Genomic DNA, 18,985 nt, shown 5'->3' on the forward strand with positions numbered 1-18,985 from the left:
TCCAGTCACTGAGAGGGCGTGTCCAAACTCCTGACTGCTGTTTAAATACACACTACCAGTCTGGACACACCCTCATTCACTCTTTCAGTGTTTTTTTTTTTTCCATTGTTACTACTTTGTACGTTTTATATACAAACAGAAGACGTGAGATATATGGAAGTGTGTAGTAAAAAGAAACGGTGACGTAACTCTCACACAGGCTTGTCGTGATAACATTGTTGGACAACAAGTTGGATTTATCGCTGGACTCAACACTTCAGTAGTGAGATTGAATTATGAACTTGTATGACTCATTATAAATACAAACCTCTGCAGCTCAAATCTCACAAAGAAAAAGTCCCACAAAGAATATTGACCCAAAATGATAGTTCTATCTTTCATATGTAGAATGTGAAATCGTTACAGTGATTATAGTGACAGGTCTAAATAACTCTACTAAATATTTTTTTGACAAAACAAAGAGGATACTTGGGATTTGAATATAAATATTTTAAAAAATTGTAGAGTGATTTCCAGTTTTCTCTTTACTACATAATTCCATATATTTTACTTTAGATATTTGATGTTTTCTGTTTGTATATAAAATGTAGAAAGTAAATATGTGGCTTGTATTTGATTTGCCATGTGCCTCCTTCATTGGACAGTCCAAAGCTAGTAATGTCTTGCGTAATACACTAACCTGACTCCAACCAAAGTCCCTTTAAATCCCAGTTATATTGGTTTAAATTGAAAAGTTACAATTCAATTTTCTCAGGCTTTTTCTGTGACTGAAGGCGATCGCAAACACTTTGGACAAAATAGAGTCACATTTACTTTTAAGTGTAGACCTGTCACTATAATCACTATATCAACTTATGATTCTGTGAAAGATGGAACTATGTCATTTTGGGGTCAATATTTAACATGTGACTTTTTCTTTGCTCTGCCGGGACATTTGTGGTTATTTTGTGTGTATATGATCAGATTTAAGCTGTACAAGTTTGAATAAATAACTTGTCTGACTCATTACAGACAAACTAACGACTAAAGTGTTTCATTCTGCTGTTTATTTCTTGCAGCCCGTGATTTTGAACAATATTGTAGATTTAGAATAGTTTTTGTGGTTTAAATCTCCATCCATCCATTTTCTTCCGCTTCTCTGGGGCCGGGTCGTGGGGGCAGCAGTATAAGCAGGGACTCCCAGACTTCCCTCACCCCGGACACGTCCTCCAGCTCCTCCGGTGCGACCCCAAGGCATTCCCAGACATAGTCCCTCCAGCGTGTCCTTCCCCGGGGCCTCCTCCTGGTGGGACATGCCCAGAACACCTCCCTAGGGAGGCGTCCAGCTCAACTGGTTCCTCTCGACGTGTAGGAGCAGCAGCTCTACTCAGAGTTCCTCCCATGTGACCAAGCTCTGGCCACCCTACAGAGGAAACCCATTTCGGCCGCTTGTATCCGCGATCTCGTTCTTTCGGTCATTACCCAGAGCTCATGACCATAGGTGAGGGAAGGAACGTAGATTGACTGGTAAATCGAGAGCTTTGCCTTTGGACTCAGCTCCTTCTTTACCACAACAGACCAATACAGCGATCTGTTGTGGTACTGCAGACGCTGCACCGATCCACCTGTCAATCTCACGCTCCATCCTTCCCTCACTCGTGAACAAGACCTCGAGACACTTGACCTCCTCCACTTGAGGCAGAGACTCTCTACCCACCCGGAGAGGGCAAACCACCTTTTTCCGGTCGAGAATGGTTTAAACCTGCTCTTGGGTTTGTGTCAGTTGCAGAAATGAGTTTCAGTATTGTAGTTTGTCATCTACATTTACTTCAGCAAAATGTGTTATTGTGACAGATCTATGTAATGTTTTCATTATCTACAGTTTGGTCTATGAGCAGCCACTACTGTGTACTGTTGTTCATTGTATATGTATTATGTATTGAGGTTTTCAGACTCTTGAATGTGATGTCATTCTCCCAGATGGGGGCAAGATCCAGTTTTCCCTGTTGATTACATGGGGAATTAACATTTTGGATATTTTTTGGTAAAGTACAAATGTTGAACCCATAGCCTATATATATAAATGGACATAGCTAACCTGTTAGCCATCGCTTTCCAAATAGGGAGTAATCATGAGCGTGCTTCAGGCTCCATCAACTCTGGCTCCAATTCACTTTACACTGAAAAACTGTGTCCCCTCTCTCTGTAACTGCTGCTGTCAGACTCATTATTTTGGTCTTAAATGTTCGTATTAACCTGCTCTACATGATCCTGTTTTTTTATTTCACTATTGTGTCTGTAAAGCAAGATATGAACATTAATAACGGACAAATCAGGCGTCTTCTTTCCCCGAGGTCGCCCTCGCTAACGTTAGCAACAAGTTTGATAGACAGCGTTGCAAAGGTCCCACTCCCTGCTAAACCAGTGGTGCGAGCAGGAAGGGGTGTTACGTTCAACAGCCTCACTCTGGATTGGCTGCTATGATACTCGTGGTCAGAATTCCAAATATGGAGCTCTGCTCCAAATTGGCCCCTATCACTGCTCTAGCCTCGATGAGCTTCATTTGACTGAAGCCAAACGCTGTGGGTGACGTCACACTCACGTAATACACTTCTTTACACAGTCTGTGGTTGAACCTGATCGTTTGTATTAGTGACTAGGTCCGTTCTTGGACCTAGTCACTAATACAAACGATGTACAACACACTGTTACACTGTTACAACACAATTTTACATTTGAACAATATTAATTTAATCTTCCCCATAGACCTGTCAGAAGTCAAACAATAACCACAAATATCCAAGCAAGGAAAAAGTCCCCATGACAAATATTGACTCAAAAATGCATATTTCCATCTTTCATATATAGAACCATTAGTTGATATAATGATCATAGTGACAGGTCTACTGCCTCAACCTGCATGAATAAAAATGGTCGACAGAATATTGTGATGTCATCTGAAACACATCGTTTGGAGCACTTTTAGTTTCATCTGTAAAACTTTGAGCACTGTTCCTCATTGATAGAACACCTCCAGCTTAATAATGATAGTGTCACCTTTTAATTCTGAGTTTAGGTGTGACAGTGGGAGGAGCAAAAGGCTGGAGAATGAGGAGAATCCACACAGACATCTGAGCCACGCCAAGCCAGCATAACTCAAATACTTCAGACTGGACACGACCTGGACAAGGCCGCTTTAAACTGTACAGTATTCAAAGGCTATGAGAAGTGTTAATGAAGAAGGGTGTGTTAGGGAGGGCATCTGATGTAACCCTCCCCATTTGAACTGCACGATTAAATGATAAGAAAGCTAACCTCATAACTTTTTAAATCCAAGTTTAAAGTTGATACCGTAGCTTTGGCGCTACCTACCCCCTCGGCAAGAATCACGCTCTTTAAATATTAATTTGTATCGGTTGGTTTTGTATAAATTGTGTTGGATTTGTGCCATCTAGCTGCCTCGAAATGTGTGTTTTGGATTTATTTGCAAACAAAAGCAACATTATCTAAGAAAAATACCATAATGCTAACTTGTACTTAGCGCTGCAAGATCTTTGAAATATCTCCACAAACAACAAAATATGCTATCTTATTCTGTATTATGTGTGTCACAAGCTCTCCCCTGTGTGTCAGATGCCCTCCCCTTTGTGTCAGATGCCCACTCCTGTGTGCCACTGTTTTTGTCAGTTCTTCTGAACGTGTTTAAAATATGAATTGATGTCCTAAGATTAAAACATAAATTGCAAATCTCATCTGAAGACTCACACTCGTACATGCTTCCCAGACGGCTCAGCTCAACTTGTACCAGGTGAATTAGCTGAATGCTAATTAGGCCCTTGCATTGAGCAAAGGTCCAGTGCTGTAACTGTCGCTAGGTCAGTGCAGTGTGTTCAAATGTGTGTTGGAGCTATATTTGAAGCAGGAGCAGGTTTCGTTTTACTGTATGGCTCCCTCCCATTCACCCCTCGGACCCTCAGACCCTCTGCTCTTATCACTGCTGCCATCCACTGCACCCAAGGGCCCCTCCCAGACTCTAACTCTAAAGCTATACACAGCTAGCATAGCATTGCACTGGGGTCACAACATGTTTGGATTAGGGATTAAAACAGTGGTCATTATAGCTATCTGTGTTCTAATGTCGTTTCCTCATCACAAACAGACCTGGAGTTGTGTTTTGTTTCATTCACACATGTTTAACACACTAACCTGCAGATTTAGGCTGAGTTCTTCTCTCAAACTGAAAACACTCTGTTCCACCTTGTGATGTCATCATGTGGTAATACAGGAAGTGCCTCCATACACTTTCACTAGAATCATTTGGATCATTTCACTCCTGGATTTGCCAATCTCTGCTCAACTAAAGGTAAAAGGAGCTGTTAACTTGAAAACTACCACTTCATGACATCACAAGGTGGAACAGAGCATTCTGAGCTTTGGAGATGTAGACAGACTAATAATAAACCTTCAGATCAGTGGACAAACACTCTACCAACTCAGCTGTTATCACCCCATAAAGAAAGCATTAAATTTAAAGCTCCATTATGTAACTTTTCTGGTGTGGGGTCTGCCACCTGCTTGTCTCTACGGAGAGGTTGTTTTGCCTAGAATGTGGCACAGTCAGCCAAGCCGAGTTACAGGTTAGATCTGTGGATAGGTCACCCCTCCCTCAACAGTATGTATGTATTTGTGGTGTATTAAAACACCTGAATACTTGATTGACATAAATGCAAGGTGTTAAGTTTAATGCCATACTGCAGAACATGATGATTCTAGGCAGAGCAGCGACAACTGCATGGAGATGAGCAGGTGGCACACCCGCTTCCAAATATATTTTTATTTGCCACACAAGACAGAGCAGTTTTTGCTCTGTGTACCACATTGTTGCCAAGTAACAGTTATGGAATTCCCCAGTGTGAGGTCATCATTTACAACCAGGAAGTGAAACCTAGAAATATTGTCAAACTAGGGATAAAATGCTTAAGTTAGCTTTTTTTTTTAATCTAAATCTTAAATACAATGATGTTAAGTGTGTTTGAGTTAAAGTTCTAATAATAATAAATAATAATACATTTTATTTATAACGCACTTTACATTTGACATCAAATCTCAAAGTGCTATGAGCTCAAAGGAGCTTCAAGACTCAAGAGTGAAGTAGTGTCTGTGTAATGCCTCAGTCTGAAGTAGTGTCTGTGTAATGCCTCAGTCTGAAGTAGTGTCCGTGTAATGCCTCAGTCTGAAGTAGTGTCTGTGTAATGCCTCAGTCTGAAGTAGTGTCCGTGTAATGCCTCAGTCTGAAGTAGTGTCTGTGTAATGCCTCAGTCTGAATTACTTGTATTAACGATAATATTGGAACTACTTTATGCCACTGACACAATAACAGTTAAACAAGTTAATCCCAGTGAAGCTTTTTAAATAAATAGGCCCATTAAAGGCCCAATCTGCAACAAACCCAAGCAGAATGGGCCAAAAGTTCACCAAAGAAGTCACTTATTCAACCCTTTACAGCTCAAATCTTATATTATTACAATATAAATACCCACAATCCCCCAGTTTGTGCAGGTGCAGACGCAATAAATATTGATCCCAAATTCTATAGTTCCATCTTTCAATATAGTGATAAACGTCACAGGCCTATGGAGCAACAGTGGCTCAGTTGGTAGAGCATTTGTTCACTAATCCAAAGGTCGGCTCTTGACATAAACACTATTGGAAGAGTGGTCAGATCCACTGACCCACAGGTTGGCGATGTGATTCCAGCTCCCACAGATGAATGCCATGTGTCTGAATGAGTGTGTGTATGTGAATGGGTGAATGGTTCCTTGATGGTTTGAGTCTTGAAGGTGCAGAGGTGCTGTGTAAAAATGTGACTATTTACCATAAAACATGATTAGAATCCAGACATTTGCTAATTTAACCTTTTGTACTACATTTTTTGTCTCTGCAGATCCACAGAACGCTCTCAAAGTGGTGCGAGCCGCCAAGCCTCGGACCAGGAAATCCAGCAAGGTAAAACTAAACTAATGCTTTTATGTTTTGACATTCTCATGTTCCTATGTTCTAATGTTCTTATGCTCTGATGTTCTCATGTTGCCATGTTCTGATGATCTGATGCTCCTATGTTCTCATGTTCCTATGTTCTGACGTGTTCATGTTCCCATGTTCTGATCTTCTGTAGAGAAGTTGAACTGGTCTTTCCCTCTCTCACTAAGAGGATCCTTACCCCTGTAGTCTCAGGAGATGGTCCCTGTTAAAGCTGCACTGTGTAACTTTTTGTGTTAAAGGTTTTTCATTCACTCCGCACTTTGGAGGTGGGCGGTTCTGCCACAGCTGCCCTGGGGCAAACTGAAGGAAGCACGGCCAATTACACACACCACATTCATGCTTGGACGTGATAAAGGATGAAGTGTTTTGCCCAAGGACACAACAACAGTATGAACATGTCAGAGTGGGGTTTGAGCCGCTCAGTTCTATAAATGTCCTTTTTCACTTAGAAGGTGACGTATCCAAGTCATTCAGAAATGTGTCGTTGCACTAGTGTTTATGTGTGTCCTTTCAGCTCTTAGGACCTCACATTAACTAAATATCTATAATTATAGGGAAAAATAAAATTAGGCAAGTTTATTTGTACAGCACAACTGGTCCACAAAGTGTTTTACAAAATAAAGACATTAAAATCACAATGCAACAAATCAAAACACAAATGATCATAAATAATCATCATAAAATGAACATTAAAAGAGAAGAGGCAGAATAAAAACCTTTCAGTCACAGCAGCTAAACAGAACAGAGCCTGGATTTAAACATTGTCAAAGTAGAGGCCTGTCTCACATCTTCAGGAAGACTGTTCCAGGTTTTAGCTGCAGAAAACTGAAACACTGATTCCCCATGTTTAGTCCTGACTCTGGGCACCAGCAGGAGGCTGGGACTAAACCAGGACTAAACCAGGACCAAACCAGGACTAAACAAATTCTAAACCAGGACTAAACCAGGACTAAACCAGGACTAAACCAGGACTAAACCAGGACTAAACCAGGACTAAACCAGGACTACACCAGGACTACATCAGGAGGCAGGTCCCTGAAGTCCTCAGAGTGTGAGATGGTTCATGTGGCTCTAACAAATGGGAGATGTTCTTTGGTGCTGGTCCATGGAGAGACTTGTTACAAGCAGAGCTGCTTTAAAGTCTATTCTCTGAGCCACAGGAGCCAGAGTAGAGACCTGAACACAGGACACATGTGTGAAGGACTTCCTGGTTCTGGTCAGGAGCTGTACTTATGTGTCTGTGTCATCTCTCAGCTGCTTAGTGAGGATCCAAGTTCAATCGCAAAAGAAAACTGAATTGTGTTAACTAGACAAATGTTTTTTTTGTTTTTTTAAGAGGTGAATGTTTCACAAAGAGAGCATCTGACACACAGGAACATTTCAGAATATGTTTGTGCAGATTTAAACTACAGGGTTAACAGTTTACATGCAGAATGAAATAATTAAAAGAAATGACTGAACTTCCTGAACTACAGTCTCTGAGATTTCCAAACTCCACCTTTGTGATGATTCTGGCTCTAATTCAAACTGAGACTGAATGAGCACAAAAGTCAGAGGGAATAGAATATTTAGCCGTCCTTGACAAATTGACCTGTCCAGCCCCGATCCCGCCTAAGGCCTCAAGTCTCTCAGAGCAGCTCCACTGCATTCCTCACACTGTAAAGTACAGACCTGTCCTTGAAAGCAGCACATGCACCGTCACATGTCATCTCTATGGGAAACCCCCACCTGCTTGTGCTGCCTTCACTGGTCTGAGCCGCTTCGGGACGTTTGTGTTTGTCTTTTGGACTGGTTTGTCTTGCTTCAGTGTTTAACCAAGAGTACACCTGTGTGTGTGTGTGTGTGTGTGTGTGTGGGGTGGGGGTGTGTGTGTGTGTGTGTGTGTGTCTGTGTGAATAGTGCTTAAATGCACATGTTTGGATTGGGGCAGTGATGTGAATTTTTGGATTTACAGTTTTTCAACAGTTTGTCCATAGATTTTAAACTCATCCAAAAGCCTGTGTCAGATGCCCTCCCTGTGCGTCAGATGCCCTCCCTGTGCGTCAGATGCCCTCCCTGTTAGCTTATCAGTTTTGATTTCAGTTTTATCTCAAATGTTGATGCTCCAACAGAGTTTTACTTTTTACATAAGTCACAAATCTGATCACAATCAGTTACTTTTTAAAATAATATAGAGCAGCCCAAGCGTATGTTTCAGAATGTTATCAGGGTTATCAGCCTTTACACAGAATAAGACCCCATGGAGACACAGGGAGGGCATCTCAAACACTCTGCAGACCTAAGAGTTTCTCACACTTTGTCTTTGACATTTTCAAACTGTGTCAGTGAAGTTTCAGCTCTTTTAATGTTGTATTTGTAGAGGATCTGTTTGTGTTAAAGTCTCATATTTATTTAGTCAAAGGTCAATTAGATGTGACCTTTGATATGATGATTTTAAACAAACCAAACCATTTTCACTTTGGTCAGTGGAGAAGAACATAGGATCTTCTCATAGGATTTATTTGGAGTGATTGTTGGAGGCCGGAGTGTAACAGTAGCCACATCTGTCATTCAGCCCCAGGGCAGCTGTGGCTACAAGATCATGAAGTGTGAATGAATAATGGCCTGAACATGAGTCATAAATACTGATACTGCTAAAAGTACTAGTATTGCTGCTACTGCTACTGCTATTACTTCTACTCTTGTACTGCTGCTACTAAAACAAAGGTAGTCAACTTATCAGTCATTTTCTACAGTTTTTCATATAGATCTTTAAAGATACACTATGCCACTTTTTCTGGCTTGTCTCCAGGTGGATGTTTTTTGCTTTGACTGAAATGTTCCACATTGTAGCATTTTATTTACATGTGGTTTTATTGGTCAGAATACCTTGAAAAACAGGCATTCTGTTACCTCTCCACAGATCTGATCTGTAACTTGGCCTGGTGGCGTTTCCTGCTCGTCTTCTTAGAGGCGCATTTAATGCCTTAATATGGAACTGTCCTGACAAAGTTACATAGTGCAGCTTTAAAGAGCCCGTATGACTCTACTCTCTGATCCATGTTCTAATGTTGTTTCCTCATCACAAACAGACCTGGAGTTGTGTTTTGTTTCATTCGCGCATGTTTAACACACAAAACCTGTAAATTCTGACTGAGTTCTTCTTTCAGACTGAAAACACTTTGTTCCACCTTGTGATGTCATTTTGTAAAACAGTGTTTTTAATCTCCATACACCTTCACTAGAATCACTTGGACGATTTCAGCCCTGGAATTGCCAATTTCTACTGAACTAAATGTAAAAGGAGCTGTTAACTTTAAAATTACAACTTCATGACATCACGAGTTGGAACAGAGCATTTTGAGCTTTGGAGAAGTAGACAGACTAATAAAAAGTGTTACTCAAACATGTGTGAATGAAACAAACACAACTCCAGGTCTGTTTTTGAGGAGGTAACGGCATTAGAACATGGATTAAAGCTACAAGAGTCAGTTTTACTTGATCTAGGACCTTTAACCAAAAAATATTTAAACATGGTGACTGAAGGATTCTCAGTGAAGTGTTTTCTTGGGCCGCATCTTTGTCAAATGGCCCACTTTCTCTCACCTGTGCAGCCTTGGGCCATATCTGCACTCTGTACAAAATGTTTTTCAAATGTTATCTGGTGTTGCCAAATGTAACACAAAGAACTGACCTATTTTCTCAGCAAAATTATGATTAATGTAAAATAAACTTGTGATTTCTTGTCTTTTTGTCTTTGTAGTCGGGGGATTTCAGTGACATCACAAATTGGCCGACCCCCGGAGAGCTCGCCAAAGAGGTGACCCCGCTCAGCACATAACTCTGTTCTCATTCATGCACTTAAAGGCGCTGTACTTGAGTTTTTCATGTTGGTTCATTTTAAACAGTTTGCAGTGGTCTACAGTGACTCCTCACTTACCTTATGGATTCAGAACATCCTAATTATTCACCGCGATGGGTTTATAAGTTCTTTTCACAACAAGAGTAGAGTTTTGCCATCACAGTAAAGCCAACAACTAGCATGCTAATGCGCACTTCCTGTCATTATCGGATGATGTATCTGTACTGCACATGAACCGGGTCAGGTCTGTGCTGTCCATGTTCTGTATTTATGTTTTGAGAGTTTGAGAGTCAAACTGAAAGAGCTGTATGTGACAAATATTTTATATCCAGATAAAGATATTTTGTTTTTATTTTTACAAAAGTGAAAAGTAACAATCACAAAGTAACTTAAGATAAATACCTTGCAGTGGATTTTAAAAGGTAAATATTGGCATTGGCAAAAAAAAAAAATCTCTAAAATAGATCTTAAAAAACTATATCTTTTGTATGCACGATAATTTAGATAGTAATTTAACATCAATAATTCATTTTAATTTCAGCTAGCATTAGCTTCAAGACACAAATCCCTACTTTTCTAAACACGGAAGCTTCCTCTGGTGAAGTATGTTCATGGTCGTAAAGGTCAAAGGTCTCATGCTCTCTGAGATTATCTGTGACCTGTGACCCGCTGCCTGCACTGAACTATCGATTTATTTTAACGCGACTTGGCTAAATCCTCAGCGAATGAAGCAGAACCAGCTGGGCCGCAGCGTGAAAAGGATTTTAGCAAAACCTGCCTCATGCATTTTACGTAACAATATTGTAATGGTACATTAAGTAAATACAAATAAGATTTTAACATAAATACAGTGCAATTAAGTAACTTGTATCTAAACCTTTGTTTTGCAGCAGAACGTTGTGAACAGCACCAGTAACGGGAAGAAGCCTCACCCGTCTCGTAGAGAGCGAGGAGAGAGGGAGAAGAGGAGAGAGAGACCAGACAGAAGGTCTGAGAGCAGCCATGACGGAGGAGAGAGCAAAGAGAACCAGGAAGTACAGGCCGACACGGGAACCAAAGAGCCAGAGGACAAACCGGGGACGGAAAAGAGCAATGCGCTAAAGAAGAGAGGAGGTGAGAAAGAGAGAGAGACAGAGAGAGCACAAGGGAGACTAAGGGAGAGCAAGCGAGAGCCAGAGAGAGCCAGAGAGATGGAAAAGAGCAACGCATTAAAGAAGAGAGGAGGTGAGCGATAGAGAATGAGAGAGAGACAGAGAGGAGAAGCAGAGGACAAACCGGGGACGGAAAAGAGGAGAGCGCTAAAGAAGAGAGTAGGTGAGAAAGAGAAAGAAGAGTGAACAGGAGACAGAGCGACTGAGAGCCAGAGGGGGGAACCAAAGAAGCAGAGGATAAACCGGGGACGGAAAAGAGCAATGCGCTAAAGAAGAGAGGAGGTGAGAGAGAGAGGTTAGAGGTAAGAGGCCAGAGCCTGGCCTGGAGTCTGACCCGATTTGGCGCTGTTTTTCAGACGGCACATGCCCAGATACGCGAGCACTGAGGTTGCTATAGTAACCAGACTTTGTGAGATTCGTTTGATCAGATTTACTCTTGGGATAAAACTGTCTTACTGATAAACATTTGCTCAAAGTCTGAGAAAAGAATGGGTTTCAAATTGGAATGTGTTTCAGATCGGGCAATGACAGGACATTGACACGTTAAACTAATGAAGCTAAACTAATGAAGCTAAACTAATGTGCATCTGTGTTTGACGAGCGTCTGCATTTTGACAAAGAGATGTGTGTTTTAAATAGAATGAGTTGATGTCCCTTTGTTTCAGACAGGTTCAGAGGTCTGTGTTCAGACAGGTGCAAAGGCCCAGTGTTGCAACCACAGACTGTGTAAAGAAGTGGACTAAGTGTGATGTCACCCACAGCGCTCTGCTCCAGTCAAATGAAGCTCATCGAGGCTAGAGCAGTTATAGTGGCCAATTTGGAGCCCAGTTGTATCTTAGCAAGCAAAGAGCCAATCCAGAGCCAGGTTGTTGAAGGTTAACGCCACTTCCCGCCTGCACCGCTAGTCTGTTATCAATGTTCATGTCTTGATTGATGGACACAATAGTGAAATAAAAAACGTCAGAATCATGTAGAGCGGGTTAATATGAACATTTAAGACCAGCAGCAGTCTGACAGCAGCAGTTGCAGGGAGAGGGGTCACAGTTTTTCAATGTAAAGTGAAGTGGAGCCGGAAGCACAAGAAAATGAAAATGTGCTCTCCAAAATCAAGCCTTTTTCACAGTATCAGACTTGAGATTGAAAGTTTTATTGGGACATTACTAACATAGTTACAGTTCACGTTTGATCTTTGTCAAAATGTCCGCTGCATGAGACACGAGCTTTGAGTTGTTCTGAGGATTGAGGAAGCTGCTCCTTTTGAATTTAAAGCATGTAGCATGTGAATGCTACGATCCAGTCAAAGCAGTACCACAGTAACCAGTGTTTTGTATTTCCATAGAGTAAAGGTAAAATACAGTGTTATATTTGTCATAAACCTCCACATAAGTAACAGGGCGGCCCACTTAAAGGTTTAAAGGCCCATATGAGTCTATCCTCTGACCTCTTTTCTAATGATGTTTCTTCGTCACAAAAAGACCTGGAGTTGTGTTTCATTCACACACATTTAACACACAAACCCTGCAGATTTAGGCTGAGTTCTTCTCTCAAACGCCACTGTGTTTTTAAACTCCACACACCTTCACTACAATCATTTGAATCATTTCAGCCCTGGAATTGCCAGTCTCTAAACTGAACTAAAAGTAAAAGGAGCTGTTAACTTGAAAACTACCACTTCATGACATCACAAGGTGGAACAGAGCATTTTGAGCTTTAGAGATCTAGACAGTGTAATAATAAAGTGTTACTCAAACATGTTTGAATGAAACAAAACACAACTCCAGGTCTGTTTTTGAGGAGGGAGCAGGATTAGAACATGGTTTAAAACTCCCAAGAGTCAGTTTTGCGTAATATAGGTGCACTGTGTAACTTTTCTGGTGAATCTGCTACCTGCTTGTCCCCATGGAGATGTTATTTAGTTTCCTGAAAAGTTATACACTATTGCATTAAATTTACATCTTGCATTTATTCAATTACCAATGTTTTTATTGCTAGAAAATATCTTGAGAAAAACTGTGACTGTGAGCGGGGTCGCGTCTCCACAGATTTGTCTTTAAACTCGGTCTAGGGGCATTTCTTCCTTGTCTTCTTGGAGATAGACAAGTTTAATGCTACACTGTGGAATATTCCAGGCAAAATGATAATCTCCATGGAGACATCAAGTGGCACACCAGAAAAGTTGCATAACCTCACAAAAACAAACGGTCCCCAGTCCGAGTCTCCATCTGTCCTTCTTGCCTGGCTGGTTTCCTCTGATTCCTCTGGTTTGGTAAAGGCACTTTTGAACTTTCCAGAGACACATTTTCATATTGAGCTGATAATACACCATAAGTAATGAGTTGATTTGTACAATGATTAATTCCAAACATTTAAATTAACAATGCAAAAGCCAAAACTAATTTGGCTTCAACCTTCCCAACACATCCAACACTCTGCTGTTTCTACTTTTCAAATACAATTTTTAAATGCTTTCTTCAACTATCCATGGGTTTCAGTAGGGCTGGACAGTTTTTCAAATTAGAATCAAGACCTTCAGCTGTTTAAGGTCAGCGATCAGCTTCAGGAGAGGTCCACAGCCGCTCCTCTGACAATTTTCGGTTTAATGAGAAAGGCTAAAAGTTTGTATAGTTTTTGTTCAAGAAATCAGAATTGAAAACTATTCTTAGTTTATACTAATTTAAGTAAGACAAAAAAATTCATATTGAACAGCCTTAGGTCTCAGTTACAGGACCTTTTTGCTGTTATGGACATCATGTTGAGGATTTTTGACCGTTCAAAAACATGCAATAGTTTCATTTAAATGATAAATTATGGCAACGGTCCTCATTTCTCTCTGAAACGCTCAGAAACCCGCTGAAGCCCTCTGAAACCCCCCTGAAACTCTATGAAACTCTCTGAACCCCCCTGAAACCTTCTGAAACCTTTTGAAAACCTCTGAAAACTTCTGAAACCCTCTGAAACTCTCTGAAACACCTTGTGGGTAACAAGGTGAACCCCTCTAAAACCTCTGAAACTCTCTGAAATTCTCTGAAAGCCTCTGAACCCCTCTGAAACCCTCTGATACCCTCTAAAATGCCCTGAAGCCCTCTGAAACCCTCTGAAACCCATGTATACTGAACATTTCCTGGGTCCATTTTGTCTAATCTCTGGTGCTCTCTGCTCACTGCTGTTCTCGTGTCAAACGTCGATAGGAAACAAACGTAAGTGGGTGTCTCTGCCGCTGGAGGAGGCATCCTGGGACGAGGGCGCCAAGTCAGCTGATGAGTCACATGACCCCGCCTCGCCCAATCGCACGCCACCACTGTCGTCGAGTAGTAACAGGCAGCATGATGGCAGCCGGAGTAAGTCTGTCTCTGCTTCACCATTACCTCCCTCAGTGCTGCATGTTTGTGTAACGCTGTGTAACGCTGTGTAACGCTGTGTAACGCTGTGTAACGCTGTGTAACGCTGTGTAACGCTGTGTAACGCTGTGTAACAGCTCACATCATCTGCATGGGACTGGATTAGCATTGTTTCCTTGATTGCAACTTTGATTCAGAAGTAGAGTTATCCAAAATATGGATTGCCGTGTTTCACATGACATCACTACATTCTACCGGCCAATCATATTTAACACAGCTATGGGCAGATGCTTTAATACAGATCATAGGTTTACTCACTAATAGAAATGAAATGGTTTAGCATTTGTGAATTTACCTTTTAGAAACACTACTTTATTTCTTTATTTTTACTACTTTCTGCAAACAAAAGATATATGCAATTATGTAGTAAAGAAAAAAAGATGACTACTGGGGCAACATTGTCTTAGTTTGTAGAGAGTTTGTCCTCTGATTCAAAGGTAGAAGGTTCAAATCTTGCTCTTGACATAATCATCATTGGTTGAATGGTCAGGTGGTGCGATTCCAGCTCCTACAGATGAATGCTGTCGTTGTGTCCTTGGGCAAGAGACTTAACGGTCCCCCCAATGTGCCCCCAGTGTTTGTGTACACTGGTGTATGAATGTGTGTGTGAATGGGTGAGTGGTTCCTTGATGTAAAGCTGTTGAGCCTTGAAAAAGCGCTATATAAAAATCTGATAATTTACTAAATATTTTTCGACAAAGCAAAAGGGGAAGCCAAAATGTAGAAAGTTATAAAAATAAACAAAAATCATAGACTAAGGGAGTATGTCTAAACTGTGACTGGTCCTGTATCGTATTCAGGACTGAAGTCTTTGTTTTGACCCCATCTGGGACTATGACATCACAGTCTACAATATTTCTCTCTCATTCTATAGATTTTCAGATATTTCTAAGATTTGGAGATTCATTTAGTTTTTTACTCTCTTTTTGTTGTGTTGTAGGTTGGAGGAGAGACCCTCGTGATTTTGCAGACGATTCGAGCGGGCGCAGTGAAAATGGCGTCAGAGGAGGACTGCGAGGACGAGGCAAAGGCCGAGGGAGGGGCCGGGGCCGCGGCAGAGGTACCAGTATCAGAGTGTGTGTGTGTGTGTGTGTGTGAACAAACCCAACAACTCACCTGTTATTACAAACATTTATCACAATCACATCTGGTTTTAAATACCTTTTGGCCACATCTGCGACACTCTTATGACCCCCTGATGACCTCATATACTAAGTTTTTAAGTTTGTACCACAGTTTGATTGTATGTATGTATGTGTGTATATATATATATATATATATATATATATATATATATATATATATATATATATATATATATATATATATATATATATATATATATATATATATATATATATATATATATATATATATGGACATAGGCTACCTGCCACATTCCAAATAGGAAGTGATCATGGGCACCCTTCTGGCTTCATCAACTTGAATTCACTTTCTATTGAAAAACTGTGGCCCCTCTCTTCTGCTTTCAGACTAATCTTTTTGGTCTTTAAGTGTTCGTATTAACCCGCTCGAAATGATGCTGGGGTGTTTATTTCACTGTTGTCTGTTATTAATATTCATATTTTGATTTACAATCCGGAGCCTTCTTTCCCTGAGTGGGTGGGCGTGAAGGGGTGTTACCTTCAACAGCCTCGCTCCAAATTGGCTGTTTGGCTGCTATGATACTCTTTCCAAATAGGGAATATAATATATATTTTATATAACAAACGCATTAGTATTTGGAAACATGTACTGTGGCAGATGTAGACCTTTGACACGTTTTAATGGCGTTGTCTCTCTCCAGGTCGATATGAGTTCGGTTTCCAGGACTCTTCGGACGGTTCGAGTGTTCAAGTCCCCTCAGAGTTTGGGACTAATATGGTTTATTACTATGACGACGGAAACAAAGTCCAGATGTACACAGTGGATGAGAAACTGCTCAAGGAGTACATCAAACGGCAGATGTAAGTAAACCGGGACTAAACCTGGACCAGGGTCGGGACCAGGGTCGGGACCAGGGTCGGGACCAGGGTCGGGACCAGGGTCGGGACCAGGGTCGGGACCAAAATAGGACTTATTGGGGATAAACCAGGACCTAAACTCTGGTCAGAACCAGGACTAAATTCTAGTCCAAACAAGCGCTAAAGGGGGAGTAACCAAGGTCTAAATCTGAACTAAACCATCTTTTAAACAAGACTAAACCAGAACTCAACCAGGCCTAATATAAGACTAAACAGGGACTAAAACTAGGATTAAACAAGCACTGATCTGAACCAGGGCTAAACTGGGACTAAACCATGTCTCTGGGTGCATTGACACTTTCACAATCTCCACATCAAACTTGGGACCAGGAATCATCAAATCTACACAGGACTTGAGCGGGGCCCAAACCAGTGAGTGAATTCATGTGAACTAAACCAGGATTACAAATATGACTGTATTGATTTTGTAGATTTCATATTTGCTCAATGTTTGCATGTTTTTGTTTTGGAAATAAAAAACAACAACTTTGCACTAATAAAATGTTTGTTCTTCTTGACCTGCAGAGGGCGCTCTTCCCTCTCACACAGGTCATTATGAACACACTTTGAGCAGACCCACTTCTAAATATAGTGTTTGGAAGCAGTTACTTCACGCTGCTTTGGCCAGGGCTTTGTCTGTGTCCAAGTGAACCCATTCAAAATCATTCACCCATTTACTTCAAAGATCCTGAAGCTGCTTTTAAATCTACAATAATGAGAGTTCTGTCTAGTTCCAACATAATGTGAAACCTGTACTAATATAAAGTACTGTATTTGTCCCACAGTGAGTACTACTTCAGTCTTCATAATCTGGAGAGAGACTTTTTCCTCAGGAGGAAAATGGATGCTCAGGGATTTCTGCCCATTTCTCTCATCGCCAGCTTCCACCGAGTCCAGGCCCTGACCACAGACATCAACCTCATAATGGAGGTACTGCAGCTACAGCTACTATTACTACTACTGCTAATACTGCGGCTACTACAGCTAATACTACTTCTGCTACAACTATTACTACTACTACTACTACTGCTAATACTACTATTGCTACTACTACTACTAATACAACTACTGCTAACTACTCCTACTACTACTGCTAAGACTGCTACTACTACTACTACTGCTACTACTACTACTAATACTACTACTAATACAACTACTGCTTACTACTCCTGCTACTGCTACTACTGCCACTGCTACTACTGCTCCTACTACTATAAGTAACGCAGTTACTACAACTACTCTGCTCCTCTGCTTTTGCTGCTGATACTTCCACTATAATTAATACCAATATGATCAATTAACAGTTATAATGACAATAAACAACTATGTCTCATTTATCCAAGTGAATAAGTTGTAATGTTAATAATGTAATCATAGTATCAGTGGCAACTTACTACTGTCCAGTTTAAATATTTGTTAGGGCTTGTAGATGAATGTGGATTGTGACTTTTGGGAGGAGAGGATCTAAGGGAAACACAAACAAAAAACAACTGGAGTAAATGACAGTGAAACTATTTCGGTTTAGGATTAACCAAACATAAGGCGACAAAGACAACATGAATATGAACATGAATGATTACATGAAAGGGATAAACTCACTGTATTTTATAAACTGCATAAATAAGGACAGTGACAACAATAACAACAGTGACAACAATAACAACAGTGACAATAATAACAGTGACAACAATAACAACAGTGACAACAATAACAACAGTGACAACAATAACAACAGTGACAACAATAACAGGAACAACAGTGACAACAATAACAACAGTGACAATAATAACAGTGACAATAATAACAGTGACAATAATAACAACAGTGACAATAACAGTGACAACAATAACAACAGTGACAACAATAACAGGAACAAAAGTGACAACAATAACAACAGTGACAATAATAGTGACAACAATAACAGGAACAACAGTGACAACAATAACAACAGTGACAACAATAACAGGAACAGCAGTGACAACAATAACAACAGTGACAATAACAGGAACAACAGTGACGACAACAATAACAACTGTAACAACAGTGACAACAATAACAACAGTAACTGACATCAGTAACAACAGTGACAACAGTGTTAACAGTTTTAACAGTGGCAACAGTAACAATAACAACAGTGATAACATTAACAGTGACAACAGTGACAACAATAACAACAGTGACAATAACCGTGACAACAATAACTGACAACAGTGACAACAATAACTGACAACTGTAACAACAATAACTGACAACTGTAACAACAATAACAGTGACAACAGTATTAACAATATTAACAGTGACAGCAGTGTTAACAGTGACAACAGCAGTGACAACAGTAACAACAGTGACAATAGTAACAGTGGCAACAGTAACAATAGTAACAGTGGCAACAGTAACAATAGTAACAGTGACAACAGTAACAATAGTAACAGTGACAACAGTAACAATAGTAACAGTAACAATAGTAATAGTGACAACAGTAACAATAGTAATAGTGACAACAGTAACAATAATAGTGACAACAGTATTAACAGTAACAACAGTGACAAC

The 18,985-nt window shown here is 40.5% G+C and overlaps 1 protein-coding gene across 7 annotated transcripts in view; it reads left to right on the plus strand.

Moving 5' to 3' along the window:
* larp1b (La ribonucleoprotein 1B) overlaps window positions 1-18,985 on the plus strand; it is a 40,971-nt gene that overhangs the window by 2,432 nt on the left and 19,554 nt on the right. For 2 of the 7 annotated variants that reach the window (XM_033988142.2, XM_055231184.1), the window contains exons 2-8: window positions 5,924-5,985; window positions 9,764-9,820; window positions 10,753-10,975; window positions 14,202-14,351; window positions 15,352-15,471; window positions 16,219-16,378; window positions 17,221-17,365. In XM_033988142.2, coding sequence (XP_033844033.1) covers window positions 5,924-5,985; window positions 9,764-9,820; window positions 10,753-10,975; window positions 14,202-14,351; window positions 15,352-15,471; window positions 16,219-16,378; window positions 17,221-17,365 — 917 coding nt within the window. Of the gene's footprint in view, window positions 1-5,923; window positions 5,986-9,763; window positions 9,821-10,752; window positions 10,976-11,037; window positions 11,087-11,224; window positions 11,296-14,201; window positions 14,352-15,351; window positions 15,472-16,218; window positions 16,379-17,220; window positions 17,366-18,985 lie in introns of those variants that run through there. The other 5 variants (XM_033988144.2, XM_055231185.1, XM_055231186.1 and 2 more) reach the window with 4 other exon arrangements.

The sequence above is a fragment of the Periophthalmus magnuspinnatus genome, chromosome 22 (assembly GCF_009829125.3).
Source record: "Periophthalmus magnuspinnatus isolate fPerMag1 chromosome 22, fPerMag1.2.pri, whole genome shotgun sequence".
NCBI classification, from domain to species: domain Eukaryota; kingdom Metazoa; phylum Chordata; class Actinopteri; order Gobiiformes; family Gobiidae; genus Periophthalmus; species Periophthalmus magnuspinnatus.